General features: G+C 40.7%; 1 protein-coding gene across 1 annotated transcript; it reads right to left on the reverse strand.

Annotated features, from left to right (window-relative positions):
- Window positions 1-9,045: 9,045 nt before the first annotated feature.
- On the reverse strand, window positions 9,046-10,635 carry LOC100441629 (small ribosomal subunit protein eS17-like). The gene has a single exon (XM_054547771.1). The coding sequence runs from the start codon at window positions 9,516-9,518 to the stop codon at window positions 9,111-9,113; it is 408 nt and encodes a 135-aa protein (XP_054403746.1). The 5' UTR covers window positions 9,519-10,635; the 3' UTR covers window positions 9,046-9,110.
- Window positions 10,636-15,922: the final 5,287 nt, after the last annotated feature.

Here is a 15,922-nt window from a genome sequence, read left to right on the forward strand (position 1 = left end):
ACTTTAAAGGCATTCTTCCACTGCCTTCTGGCTTTCAGTGCTACTTTTGAGAAATCTGTGCCATTCTGATATGCGGTCTGAGTCCTTGGTATCTGCTCCATTTCATCTCTCCAGAAGTTTTTTTTTTTTGAGACAGAGTCTCGTCCTGTCGCCCAGGCTGGAGTGCAGTGGCTGATCTTAGCTCACTTCCAGCTCTGCCTCCCGGGTTCATGCCATTCTCCTGCCTCAGCCTCCCAAGTAGCTGGGACTACAGGCGCTCGCCACCATGCCCAGCTAATTTTTTTGTATTTTTAGTAGAGGCGGGGTTTCACCATGTTAGCCAGGATGGTCTCAATCACCTGACCTTGTGATCCGCCCGCCTCAGCCTCCCAAAGTGCTGGGATTATAGGTGTGAGCCACCACACCTGGCCCTTCATCTCTCCAAAAGTTGTTATGACCTGGTATTCTGAACTTTCATTATAAAATGTGTTGTTCTGAACTTGGTGTATATTGTACTGAATACTTAATGACTCCTTTCATTCAGGGACCAATGTGTTTTATTATTATTTAATTAATTAATTAATTTATTTTGAGACAGAGTCTTGCTCTGTTGCCCAGGCTGGAGTGCAGTGGTATGATGTCACCTCACTGCAGCCTCTGCCCTCCAGGTTCAAGCAATTCTCCTGCCTCAGCCTCCTGAGTAGCTGGGATTACAGGCCCACACCACCATGCTGGGCTAATTTTTTTGTATTTTTAGTAGAGACAGGGTTTCACCATGTTGGCTAGGCTGGTCTCGAACTCCTGACCTCAGGTGATCCACCTACCTCAGCCTCCCAAAGTGCTGGGATTACAGACGTGAGCCACCACGCCCAGCTGACCAATGTGTTTTAGTTTGAGAAAATTTCTTTATGTTACTTCTCTAATAATTTCTTCCTCACTCTTTTCTCTTTGTAGAATTTCTGTTATCCAGATGTTGGACTTCCCAGATGATCTCTTACATTTCTTACTCTTCTTCTCTTCTTGTCCATCTTTATCTCTTCATTTTCCTTTTAGAGGGATTTCTTCAACTTTACCTTCCAGTTCTTCCACTGATATGAAACACATTTTTTTTTTTTTTAGACGGAATTTTGCTCTTGTTGCTGAGGCTGGAGTGCAATGGTGTGCTCTCGGCTCACTGCAACCTTCGCCTCCCAGGTTCAAGCGATTCTCCTGCCTCAGCCTCCCGAGTAGCTGGGATTACAGGCATACACCACCACGCCTGGCTAATTTTTTTGTACTTTTAGTAGAGACGAGGTTTCTCCATGTTGGTCAGGCTGGTCGCAAACTCCTGACCTCAGGTGATCCACCCACCTCAGCCTCCCAAAGTGCTGGGATTACAGGCATGAGCCGCCGTGCCCAACCTATTAAACACATTTTTAAGCTATTTTTAATTCCCAAGAGATGAAGTCTTTCTTGTTCTCTATGTCTGTTTTAAAAGATTAAATTTCTGTTCCTGTTTTGTGGATACAATATCTTTTCTCATCTCTCCAAGGATATTAACATGTTACATCTTCATGTTAAAATTGACTTATTTCCTCATTTCCTCCAATCTGCAAGGTTGAAGTTACTTCTATAACATAGCTGGCCCAGAGAACAATGCTACCTCCAAAAAGCAGATAATCAAAAGAAAGATTATTATCCAACTGTTTTAATTGCACCCTTACTAATAGATCAGATGTATTTGGATGATGTTTTTCTTTTTTTTTCTTGGTCAGCTTTTAGCCTCATGTTTTCATGTGGAAACATTTCCTCAAATGTCCAGCAACCCTCAGATCTCATATTTAAGAGTGAGACACAGAAAAGCTGAATGGAAGGGGTGTGTGTGTGTGTGTGTGTGTGCATGCGCGTGCACCTGCATGCATGCATGCTAGGATGGGGTAGGCCTGGGAGTAGGAGTTGTGGATGGTTGGGCCTCACCATAGTGTGATCAGGTGGCAAGCTCTTTTTTGAGGGGGATGTGGGGGGAAGAGCAAAATACCTATATCTACACTTTTTGCTAGAGTGGCTGAATTTCCCAGTAAAGAACCATCTAATCTCCTGTGAGGAACAGCAGGGAGTAGCTAGAGAGTTCTGCTAAAACAATGCTCATTGGGAAGTTTGAAAAAGCACAGATAGATCCTCAGGTGCCCCCTTGTCCCTATCCACCCGGTTGACAGGGGCTCTGGACTCTAGGAGACCATACACAGGGGAAGGTGGGGGTAATTGATTAAAATATGTACACTGCATGGTTACAAGCCCCACCCCCATTTCCTGAGCAGTTCTCAGACCAGCAGCAGCCAGATGACTCACAGCTCCCTGACTCCCCGCCACCTCTGGCATTCGGTTCCTGGGTCCTTCCCAATGCTCTGCAGGGAAACAGGGCTATTTCGCACCACTACCCGCTTCCAAGTCTCACCTTTCTCCACACTGCTAAAGAACCAGCACTCCTCTCTGCATTATCAGGCTTCATATATTAAGGTTTGGGGTTTCAGAAATCTCCTGACTTTATGAAAGATGGAATTTGTGTTTCCAATTTTTATTTTTCTTTGTTTGTTTCTGGGTAATTTTCAAGAGGAGAAGGAGGTAGGAATGTATTTTAGTTTACCATCTTAAAATAGGGAATTCCCCGCCGAATTGTTTTCTAGTGTTTCCTAAAGTGAGGAGACTGGCAAAAGAGAATAGAGGCCCAATGGAAGAAAATCAGTGTACAAAAAGCTGTGAATTTTCTGGTGTCTATTTTCAAGACTATGTTAGCATAAGTGACAGTCACACAACCAGTATAATGAGTAAATACAGGATTTTATCCTCCTGGGAGAGCAGTCTGGCACATTTCACAAATCTTTCTTGAATCAGAAATCACTCTGAACTACAGGTGAAAATGCCACTGGGTTTTCAGTTATCTCGGGCAGAGTTCCACATTGTAGCAAAAAGAGACAGATCTTTCTGAGTCTTTTAAGTCGCAAACAAACTCCTGAAAACTGATGACATCTGAAACATAGAATGAAGTACTTGGAAGGTCAGATAGTATTATAGACAGGAAAACCTCAAAAGCTAGAGTTTAAAATGACTGTCCCAAATAATCAATAAAACTTGGCAAACAAACTGGCAAGGAGAAAGAGGCTGTGTAATTCAACAAAGCGTTTAGACAAGCAGGGTTGCTTTATGGCTTTCTGGCATGCAGAATCCATTCAAGTGCCAGCTTTCTCTACAGGTTTGAGAATTATTTCTCTTGGTATAATAGTTTGAGTTTCCAAAGTAGTCCAGATGGTAGCATAATGTGTCTCCAAATATCGTCTACTTAAAACCATGGATTATAGTTATTATTTAATTAGGCTATTGGTTAGCCTCATACATTCATTTCAGAGATAATATTTGCAGGCTTCATCGAGATAATCTCATCTACTTAGTAAACCTTGCAGTTCCCTTGCCTATTTACAGAGTTTTTGTACTAAGAAATGTGTGTGAGCTTCATACTCATGCCAGTAAAAGTGACTTTTGCAGCTTTGTCCCCATCAGAACAGATCCGTGATGTCACTTCCTAAGTTAGTCAAGGCGTCTCTAGGGATTCTATGTGCTTTATGAGGAAATTGTCAAAAGGCAGAATTATATACACACATATATATATGTGTGTGTGTGTATTTATATATATGTGTGTGTGTGATCTGTCTCTTTTTGCTGCAATATGGAACTCTGCCTGAGATAACTGAAAACCCGGTGGCATTTTCACCTACAGTTCAGAGTGATTTCTGATTCAAGGAAGATTTGTCAAATGTGCTAGACTGCTCTCCCAGGAGGATAAAATCCTGTATTTACTCATTATACTGGTTGTGTGACTGTCATAGTCTAAAAACTAAATTTTCTATAGGAATGCCATAAACATAACTTGACCCATGAGATAAACACTTTACATATTATGCAGCCAGGGTGCTGAGCTATGTTGAGATACTGGATGGCAGATGCTACACAATTTGGATTTGGAAGAAGGTTAGAATGATTATATTTCCATGACATAGCTGGCCCAGAGAAAAATTCTACCTCTAAAAAGTATCTAACTACAGGGGAAGAGTGTTTATCCAACTGTTTTTAATTGTATCCTTAAGAATATATCAGATGCCTCTGGGTGATATTTTTCTTTTTTGCCTTTCTATATTTCCACATATTATATAATATCCATGTATTTCCTTCATAATTGCATTAGGATAATGAATTCTGCTTTGAATCCCTTATAATTCAAAAGATATCAATGAATTTTTGGGAATTTACAACAGTAAATATTTCCAGTACACTCACAGAGAGTAAAACAAATGATCATCATCTAGTTCAAAATAAGAAGTTCCTCTGATGTTTAACTTAGTAATTCTACCCTCAATTATGTGATGATTTCCTAAAGGTAAATATTAGAAACCTCATCTTCTCTCCAGACACTTATGAAAGAGAAAATCACATACTCTATAGAATACACACTGCCCCACCTTCATAAGAAAATCAAATGTTCTCCTTTAACCAGAGTCTTTCATCTTTCAGATCATATTTTGAGGGTCAGATTCTGAACTGTATCTTGGAATTTCCCCTGACCCTTTTCTTGGTGAGATTCCAAATTGGCAGGAAAGATTTTGTTTGTTAACCACCAAGTAATTATTTCATCATAAGGCTCACAAGAGAAGGAATGTCTATTACCCCTGCTTTGGAGAGGCACCTTCAAGAAAGGTTCAAACCCATTACACAAGGGATGGAAAAATCCACAGACGCATGGGATTTGAATCTGGCAGGAGCACAAGACGCCTTTGAGATATTAGATTTTCCAGTTGCATTGCCTAGCAGAGTGAGAGCTGCCAAACTTGGAGAGACCAGTATGTTTCTAGTATATGTGAATACCGTGTTGTTCACAGGACTGGCAAAGGCTGGGGAAGTCCTGTGTTGCAGATGAAAGAATATCTTGTGAAATATTTAGGTCTTGGACAAATTGCTGTAGAATGTATATATAATTTTGGAGAAAATCCCTAAATACAATTAGAACTCTGTGCCTTTGACATGAACCTATCAAAATCTGCTACTCTGAATCCTCTTAGATATTGTCAGCAAAGAGCACTGCGTTAGGAGTCAGACCTTCAGGCTCTGGTCCCGTCTTTGTCGCATACTGTGTAGCAATGGGTTCTAACTTAGTTTCCTCATCTATAAAATGGGAATAATAATTCCTGGCTACTTAATAAGTTTAATAATCATGAGATGATACATTTAAAAGCATTTCACAAATTATAACATGTTATAAACACATAAGGAATTATTAGTAAACATACTGCATGTGAAAGAATTTTCAACTGTGTCAAAAATCTTATACAAATACTATTATTGTGCCCTTTACTAGTTGTATTATCAAAGCTTGAGAATCCAGAGAGCATTTCCTACTTCTCTACCTGCTAAAGCCAAGGCAATAAACTCTGTAAAAGGTGTGGTCCTTGGGGACTTGTCCCATGCTGGTTACATCATTGGGGAGCGCCACGTGGCATGGTGGGAAGAATGCCTGACTTGGATCAGGAGACCTCAAGTTGCACCTGAATTTGGTTTGCCAACTCCTTATGTAACCTTTAGGAAGTTGCCGAGCCTTGATTTCTTTGTCTCTAATGAGGGGTTGAACTAGATAACTTCTACATTCTTATCCAGTTATAAAATTCTATTATTTTATAATTGCCTAAAGTATCAATTGCCTTTCAGGGTTCACTAGAGTGATTCAGTCTTTGTGCCACACATTATATGAGGGGCTGTGAGTGAAATTGTCCTGAGCTACTAAAACACAGGATTAGGGAGAGGTATTTTTGTTTTACTGCCCAGAGTTGACCCTGCACAGCCGGGTGCCCACTAACTATAATAGTAAACAACCTAGGAGCTCTCATAAAATTAATAACCACCAACGGTCCCACCTGCAGGGCTAGCGAGGCATGATTTGTTGTCATGGTGTTCCTAGGGGCAGCTAAAGGATAAACCTACACCAGGGGACCTGATTTCATTGCTTTAAAATTACCGCCTACCTTGGAGGGGAGTTGTAAGCCATAAATCCCCAGGGAATTGAGGAATTAAATCAACCATTTTTGAAAATTAGATTTTTTTTGAAGCTGTTCATAAGCCAAAGCCATTTAACATAAAAAAAAGTTGCTTTTTTTTTTTTTTTTTTTCTGAGACAGGGTCTTGCTCTGTCTTCAGGCTGGAGTGCAGTGACACGATCCTAGCTCACTGTAACCTCTAACTCCAGGGCTCAAGGCAACCTCCTGCCTCAGCCTCCTGAGTAGCTGGGATTACAGGCACATGCTACTATATCCAGTTAATTTTTTTTGTATTTTTAGTAGAGACGGAGTTTCACCGTATTGGCCACGCTGGTCTCCAACTCCTGACCTCAAGTGATCCACCTGCCTCGGCCCTACATTTTTAAAACATGTAACTTTGAGCCAGACTTCATTTGGGAGGGTTTAGTACAATAAGTTATTACAAACCAACCTCCTGATCATTTGAATAAGTGAAGTAGATCATTTCACTTTATGAAGAAGAATTGTTGGCATTCACTATCTGAATGCTAAATAGATGATTTTGACTTTGAGGTAACTGATAACATGCTGTTCTTCTAGGAAGGAACCAAGAGTATAAGCAGCTTCTAGAAGCCAGTTCTGTGATACAATAAATTCCTGCCATCAGCATGTAAAATGGTGCTTTTGTCTTTTTATCTTATGTTCAAAAACAGACTGATATGCCTCTGATCGGACCTGGGCTAAGTTGATAACATGGAAATGGTAAAGAAGAAACATGTTTTCATTTTATTAATGATAAGGGAATTGACAAAATGATAGATGAGTTGGAGAATCTGGAAGGTGTTGTCAAAAGGTTGAGTTAGTATAGAAATTTTCTGGAAGTGTGGAGAAGTGGAGAATCGAGCATTTCCAGTGCAATGAGGCTGGTTTTCTAAGTGTGAAGTTTCAGGCATCACAGAGACATTCAAATGCAGATATTCCAGAGGAGAGTTGAGATATGATAAAATAGGTACCAAACATTTCCCCATCTCTGTCTCCTCGGGGTCATTCTGCTGCCATCAACCATCGAACGTGCTTAGAAAAAAGATAAATACTTCAAAGACTCAACATCTTTGCTTTTCCCAGCTACCTCTTCTGAGGTAAATCTTCTTTTTCACTATGCCTACCATAATCCAGTTCAAATAGTTTGTTAAAATGTACCTCCATGCTATGAAGGAAGTTAGACGGTATCACTCTAAAAGTTAAATGAGGCTGGGCACAGTGGCTCATGCCTGTAATCCCAGCACTTTGGGAGGCCGAGGCAGGTGGATCATCTGAGGTCAGGAGTTCAAGATCAGCTTGGCCAACATGGTGAAACCCCCCATCTCCACTAAAAATACAAAAAATTAGCAGGGCGTGGTGGCATGGGTCTTTAGTCCCAGCTACTCGGGAGGCTGAGGCAGGAGAATTGCTTGAACCCAGGAGGTGGAGGTTGCAATGACCTGAGATTGCTCCACTACCCTCCAGCCTGGGCAACAGAGTGAGACTCCATCTCAAAGTAAATAAATAAATAAAATAAAATAAAATAAAATAAAAATTAAAAGTTGAACAATATACTGGATGCTGTGGTATACTATTGAGAGCTTAGACTCTGAAGGTGAATGTTGCTTGAATCCTAGCTCTACAATCTACCAAAGGCATGGCCACGGTCAAGTTAGCCTGGCTGAACCTCAGTTTCCTTCTCTGTAAAATGTGTGTAACGAAAATTCCCCACAGTGATTAAATGTGATAGTTCATGAAAAGTGCGCAGCCTAAGTCCTGGCACATGGTAAACATCCAGTAAATGGGAGCAAGTATATCCCACGAGTTCTACTTGTCCCACACTTAGCCCAGGAGATGCATTCCTGGAAGTGGGAACTGTAAGTAAACCAGCACCATTAGGGACTGTGGGCAGTATTGCATATTCCCTGTGAAGATGAGTTCTAGAATTATACATCAGCAACCGCTCTTTTGTTCTCTTCAAACCCTTAGAAGTCACTGCGTGCTCAGGCCATGGGCATCTCCAGCCACTATTCATGTACTTAATCATTCCTCCCAGGCTACTTTATGATACCCTTGAAGATTTTACAGGACTTCCAACGATCCTTAATTACCTGCTTATCATTAAGCTCTCTCCACTCCACCATATTTTTCCTCCTCAATATAAAACTTGATTTTAGTTTAGTTTTGTTTTTTTTTGCTTTTTGAGATGGAGTTTTGTTCCTGTTGCCCAGGCTGGAGTGCAATGGCGTGATCTTGGCTCTTTGCAACCTCCACCTTCCAGGTCCAAGCCATTCTCCTGCCTCAGCCTCCCGAGTAGCTGGGATTACAGGTGCCCTCCACCACACCCAGGTAATTTTTGTATTTTTACTAGAGATGGGGTTTCACCACGTTGGCCAGTCTGGTCTCGAGCTCCTGATCTCAGGTGATCTGCCCGCCTTGGCTTCCCAAAGTGCTGGGATTACAGGTGTGAGCCACAGTGCTGGCCTAAAACTTGATTTTTGACATCCAGCTTGAAATGCTTCCATGACACTTTGGAAATAGGTGCAGCACTGACCCCATCTGTGGGCAAATGTGTTCACCAGAACATGAAATATTGGTGGAAGGCAAGATCATAGCCACGTAATGAGCAGACAGGTGAGCACATTTCAAAATAAGGAAATCTTGATGGGCAGAGTGCCATGGAGTCCCTGTTGTGTTGTAAGTTACACAGATGTTTGGGGATGGACAGGGGTAGGGCAAGTCAGTGTGGTACGAGGGGAGATTGAAAGAGGAGCCTGCCCTCAGCCACGTCCTAAACCAAAGGGTTTCCCCAGAACATGATTCACATTAGAAAAAGACCCCAAATTCAAAAAGGACTGGGAAACCCTGGATAAATCGTAGGGCTCTCAAGATACTAAAGACTGAAAGTAAAGAAACCCTTCTGGCTCTGTTAAACCCATACTTTCCTGAGTATACAGACCACAGAACACTTTTTGGTGCAATAAGTAGAAAACCTGCACCAAATACCCTCTTTTTTTTTTTTTTTTTGCTGTTGTCCCAGATTTATTGAAAATAATACAGCACTACAGAAAAAATTCAAACAAGTCCCCAAGGCGTTTTGAGATTCATCACAACTGTAGGCTGAGTGACCTGAAGGTTGGACAGACTGCCGAAGTCCAAAAGCTTCAGCATTTCCTTAGTGTCAGGATCTACTTCAATTATCTCCTGATCCAAGGCTGAGACCTCAGGAACATAATTGTCTCTCCTTTCTCTCTCCTCCTCCTGCAGCTTGATGGAGATACCTCTTACTGGGCCTCTCTGAATCCGCTTCATCAGATGCGTGACATAGCCTGCTATCTTGTTGCGGAGTTTTTTGCTGGGGATAATGGCGATCTCCTCGCACACACGCTTGTTCATGTGGAAGTCGTTGCCCAGGCGCCTGTAGTACTTTTCTATGATAACCCAGGCCGCCTTCTTCACGGTTTCGGTGCGAACGCGGCCCATGTTGGCGGCTCCTTGGTAAAAGAGCCAAATACCCTCTTGCAGGCACTTCCTGCCCCACTGCAATTTGGTCAGATGATTGTCCTTCTCCTGGACCTTGATCTTGGTGGTTACAGTCCTTGTGATTAACACACATTACTTCTACCTCTACCTCCAAATGAAGTACCATTTTAACCATTTTTTGTTTTCTCGTTAGACCAAAATCCTTTCTCTTTGAGTCTCAGGTATATTCCAATTGTCATCAGTTCCACTAATCTGCATAGCTATGACTTTATAGATATTATTTCTTATGCCAATAGCTCATCGATTTTATTTCTTGGAGCAGTGCTGTCCAGTAGAATTTCCCATGATGACGAAAATGGAAATCTCTCCCCTCTGTCTCTCCGCTGTGTCCAATACTCTAGCACTAGCCACGGGGAACTACTGAGCACTTTATGTGGCTAGTGCAACTGAATCTTAGTAGAATGGATTTTTTTATTTTAATCAATTTGAATTTCGATAGCCACATGTGGGTAATCACTGTCACATTGGAAAATGCAATTGTTGGGAAAACTCCCTGCCAGAGCAGAAAACTGCCCTCTTTAAGCAGAGAGCAAGCTCAGACCAAAGAAAGAGGTAGACCACTCCGGTCTGGGAGGTTGTCAAAGGTTTATTCAGGGGGAACTTACATGTGAGGCAGTCCATGGTGGCAGCAAGACAAGGCAGATATTGCAATGCATGCTGTCTGTTCTCTTACACCATGAAAAGAAAAGGGAAAGGGGAAAAAAGTCACTGGTGGTGTGTCAAATCTTGTGGCTGTTTTCCTAATCTATTTACTTTCTACTTAAAGGGTTTGTTTGTGTTCTGTACAATCTGGTCAACATTCCTAAACAGGGCTGTTTCAGGGGAAGCAGTTATCTTGTTCCCCCGATTGCTCTATCCTACAACTCACATTGTGGCCAAATACCCAGAATACATTTTCACAATAGCAATCTTCGTGGATCCTGTATACGTACGTATCTGATCCAGGAGAGAAACAAGATAATAGGAGTCACGTGAATCAGATAAAGCCACAGTAACCCCTACAAGGCACAAAACATCGCTCATCACCAATCATCTCTTCAAAATACATTATGTTGAATATTCTCTTGATGTACCATTTGTATAATTTTAAACAACAAGAACATAGATAATTTTTTGTATAATATAGCGTATAATATAGAGAAAAAGCACTATTGGAGTATAATAAATGAAACCACTTATTGGAAAAGCTAATATTAATTAGACTAAAGATAATTTTTGGAAAGATGCACTTTAAATAATGATGGAAAGGTTGGAAATAACCTCCAGGGATATTCAATGTGGATCCGCTCTGATGTAAAATTGACTTTCAAATGTTCCAGTGGAAAAAGCCAAATCTGAAAAATAAGAAATCTATATGACTAAAGTATCTTCGTGTGTCTATGGTCAACTCCAGAGTGGAGGGGGCGGCCTCCCCTCTGGTGAGAGTGCAATGCAGACGCCTCAGTGTTCACGAAAGGGTGCTCTGCTGCTTATGTATCTGGCAATGGGAGCATGTGGCTCTCCCTTCAGTTACAATATTGGTTATCTGACCTTCAGCTACATGTTAGAGACTCAACTCATGAACTGTATGAACATAGCTCATTTCAAAACTCCAGCTGAGACAAATGTCATTTGCCAAGGACCCTGTTCCTTAAGGTTCCCCGAGTTTTAGCCCTGTGTCAAGATGAGTCTCTAGAAAGCTTGGACCCAACCTGTATTCCCTTCATCACAGAAGAAAAACTTCACAGCATGGCTCAGCTTCATAAGAAACAGTCACGAGTAGAACTTTTTGGCCTTTCTTGTGAGACTGGGGGGACACTGTCCGGCATGTTACTCACTAAATCCACCCACTTGAGCAGTTGCTTACAGACAGAAGAGCCAGAAAACGATTGTTTCACGATGGACTGGAGTGTTTCATTTTCTAAGACACTGAAAAATATGCAATCAGTGTGTTTCCCTCTTTGTCTTCATCCCCAAGAAACTCAGAGCCAATTACGTGCTTATCTGCAGATTTTCTCAGCCCAAGATTTATTTATTTATTTATTTATTTCTTCTTCTTCTTTTTAACAATTTTTTTTTTCACTTCCAACATCTGGAGAAAACACATAAGGAAATGTTAACAAATAGTTACAGGAATTGATAACGTTGAAATATATGTACTTCCTTATAGAGGGAAAAATAATCAGAAAAGATAGAATCTTTTAAATCAGTTTTACACAAAGAATACCAAAAAATTTAATCATAAAAACAATCTCATTTAAGAAGATTCAGTTTACGTCCTTTCCTAGGGTCAACCAAATGACTAATGTCAAATCCCCAAAGCACATAGGTACAATAACATTTCCTCACAAAAGAATGACCTAGGATTTCAATGTTCAAATTTTCAAATTTTCCACTTTTTGAAAAAATTGTGTTAGATTCAGGAGCCCATGTGCATGTTTGTTACATGGGTATATTGTGTCATGGTGGGAATGGACCTCTAGTATACTCATCACCCAAGCAGCGAACATTGTACCCAATAGGTAATTTTTCAACCCTCACCTCCTCAACCTTCCCCTCTTTTGGAGTCCCCAGTGTCTAGTGTCTATTATTTCCATCTTTTTGTCCCTGTGTACCCACTAGTTCACTCTCACTTTTAGGTGTGAGAACATGAAGTATTTGATTTTCTGTTTCTGAGTTAGTTCACTTAAGATAATGGCCTCCAGCTCCATCCATGTTGCTGCAAAGGACATGATGTCATTCCTTTTTATGGCTGCATAGTATCCCATGGTGTATGTATACCACATTTTCTTTATCCAATCAACCGTTGATGGACACATAGGTTGGTTCCATGACTTTGCTATTGTGAATGGTGCTGTGACGAATATACAAGTGCAGATGTCTTTTTTATGTAATGGTTTCTTTTCCTTTGGGTAGATACCCAGGAATAGGATTAATAGGATTGCTGGGTCAAATGGTAGTTCTATTTTTAGTTCTTTGAAAAATTTCCATACTGTTTTCCATAGAGATTGAACTAATTTACATTCCCACCAACAGTGTATAAATGTTCCCTTTTCTCTACATCCACACCAATATCTGTTGTTTTTTGACTGTTCAATAATAGCCATTCTGACTGGAGTAAGATGATATCTCATTGTGGTTTTAATTTGCATTTCTCTGATGATTAGTGACATTGAACATTTTTTCATGTGTTGTTTTCAGCCCAAGATTTCTTTTTTAATTTTTTTAATTTTTTTTTTATTTCAATAGGTTTTTTGGGGAACAGGTGGTGTTTGGTTACATGGATAAATTCTATAGTGGTGATTTCCAAGATTTTGGTGCACCCCTCACCCAAGCAGGGTACACTTTTACCCCTACCCCCCTCCTACCATTCTCCCTGAGTCCCCAAATTCCATCATATCATTCTTACACTTTTGCATCCTCATAGCTTAGCTCCCACTTCTAAGTGGTGTCTGCCACCATGCCCAACTAATTTTTGTATTTTTAGTAGAGATGGGATTTCACCATGTTGATCAGGCTGGTCTTGAACTCCTGACCTCAGGTGATTCACCCACCTTGGCCTCCCAAAGTGCTGGGATTACAGCCGTGAGCCACCACGCCCGGCCCAAAAAGATTTTTTATAGGATTAAAAGGACCATCAAGTTTATGATGTTTCTACATAAAGTTATATTCTGACATCTTTGCTGAATAGCATTCAAATATTGTCAGACGGGTTGTAGCTCTGGCATTCTTAAAGTGCTGCCATGCCTCTATTACGCACTTCGTATGAATGATCTGTTAGCATCTAACTTTGAGCTCCTGAAGGGAAGGGCTATGTCTTATTTCATTTTCCCATTAGTGGTCCATAGCACAGTATTTTTTGCACACTAAATAAAAAATGGATTTTCAGGAAGATCATTTTCCTCATTTGCCACTTTAATCAATATTCTATTTATGTTGAAATACAGTACTGGTTGTTTTGTTGCTGTTGTTATTCTGCCCTTACTAAAAATGGGAAACAATGTTATAAAGAATCAAAAAAAGAATAATCAAATTCCTTTCCCTAGCTACCTACCTTTCTGCCCCCAAGCTCTGATTTTTCAAGCTTTCCTTATGGATAATTTCTTCTTAAAAAATCATTACTATGTATCTACCTCGGAACTTGTCCAGATCCTCAATTTTATTTAGTTTGGAATTTTAAATTTTTGTTTTTTAAGATACCTGTATAAATTATTCCAATAACTTTTGAATATTTATCTTCATCTTTCATGTTGACAACTTTCATTCAATGTAGTGAACAAGAATTTATTGATCACTGAGGGGCACTGTTCTATTAGAGGTCAAATAAAATTCACATAAGTCTTTCTTATTCAGCTATCTGAAAATCCCCATTTTTTCCTTCATATGTTGGAACTCAAAAACTACTAATTTACTTGCAGAAATGGAAAGGGTAAAAGGAGGGTGTGGCTGACTGCAAAGATGGCCAAGAATCCTGCCCATCCCTATGCATGCATGCTTCTCCTTCTACCAAGAGGTGCAGTGCATTTCCCCTTGAGACTGGACTAACCTGTGACATTTCGATCAATGAAGTGACACTGTACTAGTTCTAAGCCAAGGGTGTAAAAAGCCTGGCAGCCTTCTACTTTCTTTCTCTTGGATCCCTGAACCACAATGTTAGGAAGCCAGGCTATCCTGTTGGAGAGAGAAGCCGCATGGAGGAACACTGAGGTGCCCCAGCCAACAGCAGTGCCATGGCCCCAGATATATGAGTCAGGCCATCTAGCAACCTCTAGCCTTAATTCAGCCCAGCTGCCACCATGTGGATCAGAGAGAAAACATTCCACTGAGACTTGCCCCAACTGAAGATCCACAGAATGGTTAAGTCAATATGTTTGGGGATAGTTTGTTACACAGCTGTAGAAAACTGATATAAAGGAGGTGTGGTGGTTAAATCATAGGTGTCAATGTGACTGGGTTAAAGGATGCTCAGATGTCAGGCAAAACATTGTTTCTGGGTGAGTCTGTGAAGGTATTTCCAGAAGCGATCAGTATTTGAGTCAGTAGACCCAGTAAAAAGCCTCCTCTCTCACCAATTGGGCTGACATCATCCACTCCATGAAGGGCCCAAATAGAAGAAAAAGGCAGAGGAAGGGTGACATTTCTCTCCTTCCTGAGCCAGGACATCCATTTTCTCCTGCCCTCAGACATTGGTGCTCCTGGTTCTGAGGCCTTTGGACTCCGACACACTGGCCTCCCTGGGTCTCAAGCTTGAGGGCAGACCATGGGACTTCTTGGCCTTCACAGTCACGTGAACCAATTCCCATTATAAATCTCCTGTTGTATATCTCCATGTATTCCATTGGTTCTGTTACTCTGAAGAACCCTGATTAATCTAGAAGGAAAAGGGAAACCCTTTCCCTGTGCTTAGCATCTATATTCCTTTTCTGCATATGCTACAATGCTAGTTTCTATTCTCCCCACCTATCAAAATTCTACCCATCTTTAGAAACTACACAAAGATCCAAGTATAGGAGATTGTGTTTTTCCAGATTAGTTCCTCCCCCCAGGACTAAGGCACAGTATCTTCAAGATGAGTCTGGAACTTATTGTTCCAGAAGTGGTCCATGCGCTAGGAAGTAAGAAAGCATGCACACACACACACACACAAATTATAGGGACATTCAAGGGGATCTCACTGGCCAAATCTGTTACCATTTGCCACCAAAATTAAAAAGTACAGTAATGAATTATAAATAATACAGGAATTCATGAGTTTAGACCAATAATAAATATATATGAAAGAAAAGGAGGAAGAAGGAAAAAAGAGAGAAGGATATGTTGATAGATGATAGACAGGTAGATAGATAAACAGATAGATAGATAGATATAGAGGAGAAAGAGGGAGAAGGAGGGAGGGCTCTTGCTTATACCAAAATGTCAAAGCCAAATGGAAAATATGGTGGGAGTGTTGGAGTTGGAAAATCCTAATTTTGTAACCATCATGTTAAATGTTGGCTCCAGCAATTAACAGCTGCTAAGTGTAAGGGAAATATTGATGAGAAGCAGGATATTCGTAAGTTCTTAATGTGCCAGTCTCAAATAAAACTCATTATTAGTTACAAGGGAGAAAAATAAATCATAATGAAAGACTGGAAAGATCAGACAACACCTTAACTAGATGATCAAAATGAGCATCGCCTATGAAGGACAGGTGGATATCATGTGCTACCAGATGCGATACCCTGAAAAGAACACAACCTTGCCTGTGCCATCTTCTGGCCAAGAACACATAACCCCAGTGTAACCACAAAGGAACAGCAGATAAGCACAAGTAAGTATTGTTATCATGGTAAAAATAGTGGGAACTAAAACCATAGTCTCCAAAA

The sequence above is a fragment of the Pongo abelii genome, chromosome 12, assembly GCF_028885655.2.
Source record: "Pongo abelii isolate AG06213 chromosome 12, NHGRI_mPonAbe1-v2.0_pri, whole genome shotgun sequence".
NCBI classification, from domain to species: Eukaryota; Metazoa; Chordata; class Mammalia; order Primates; family Hominidae; genus Pongo; species Pongo abelii.

Excerpts from the sequence above, each read along its gene's own strand:
- LOC100441629 (XM_054547771.1), bottom strand. The coding sequence starts at position 9,518 with ATGGGCCGCGTTCGCACCGAAACCGTGAAGAAGGCGGCCTGGGTTATC.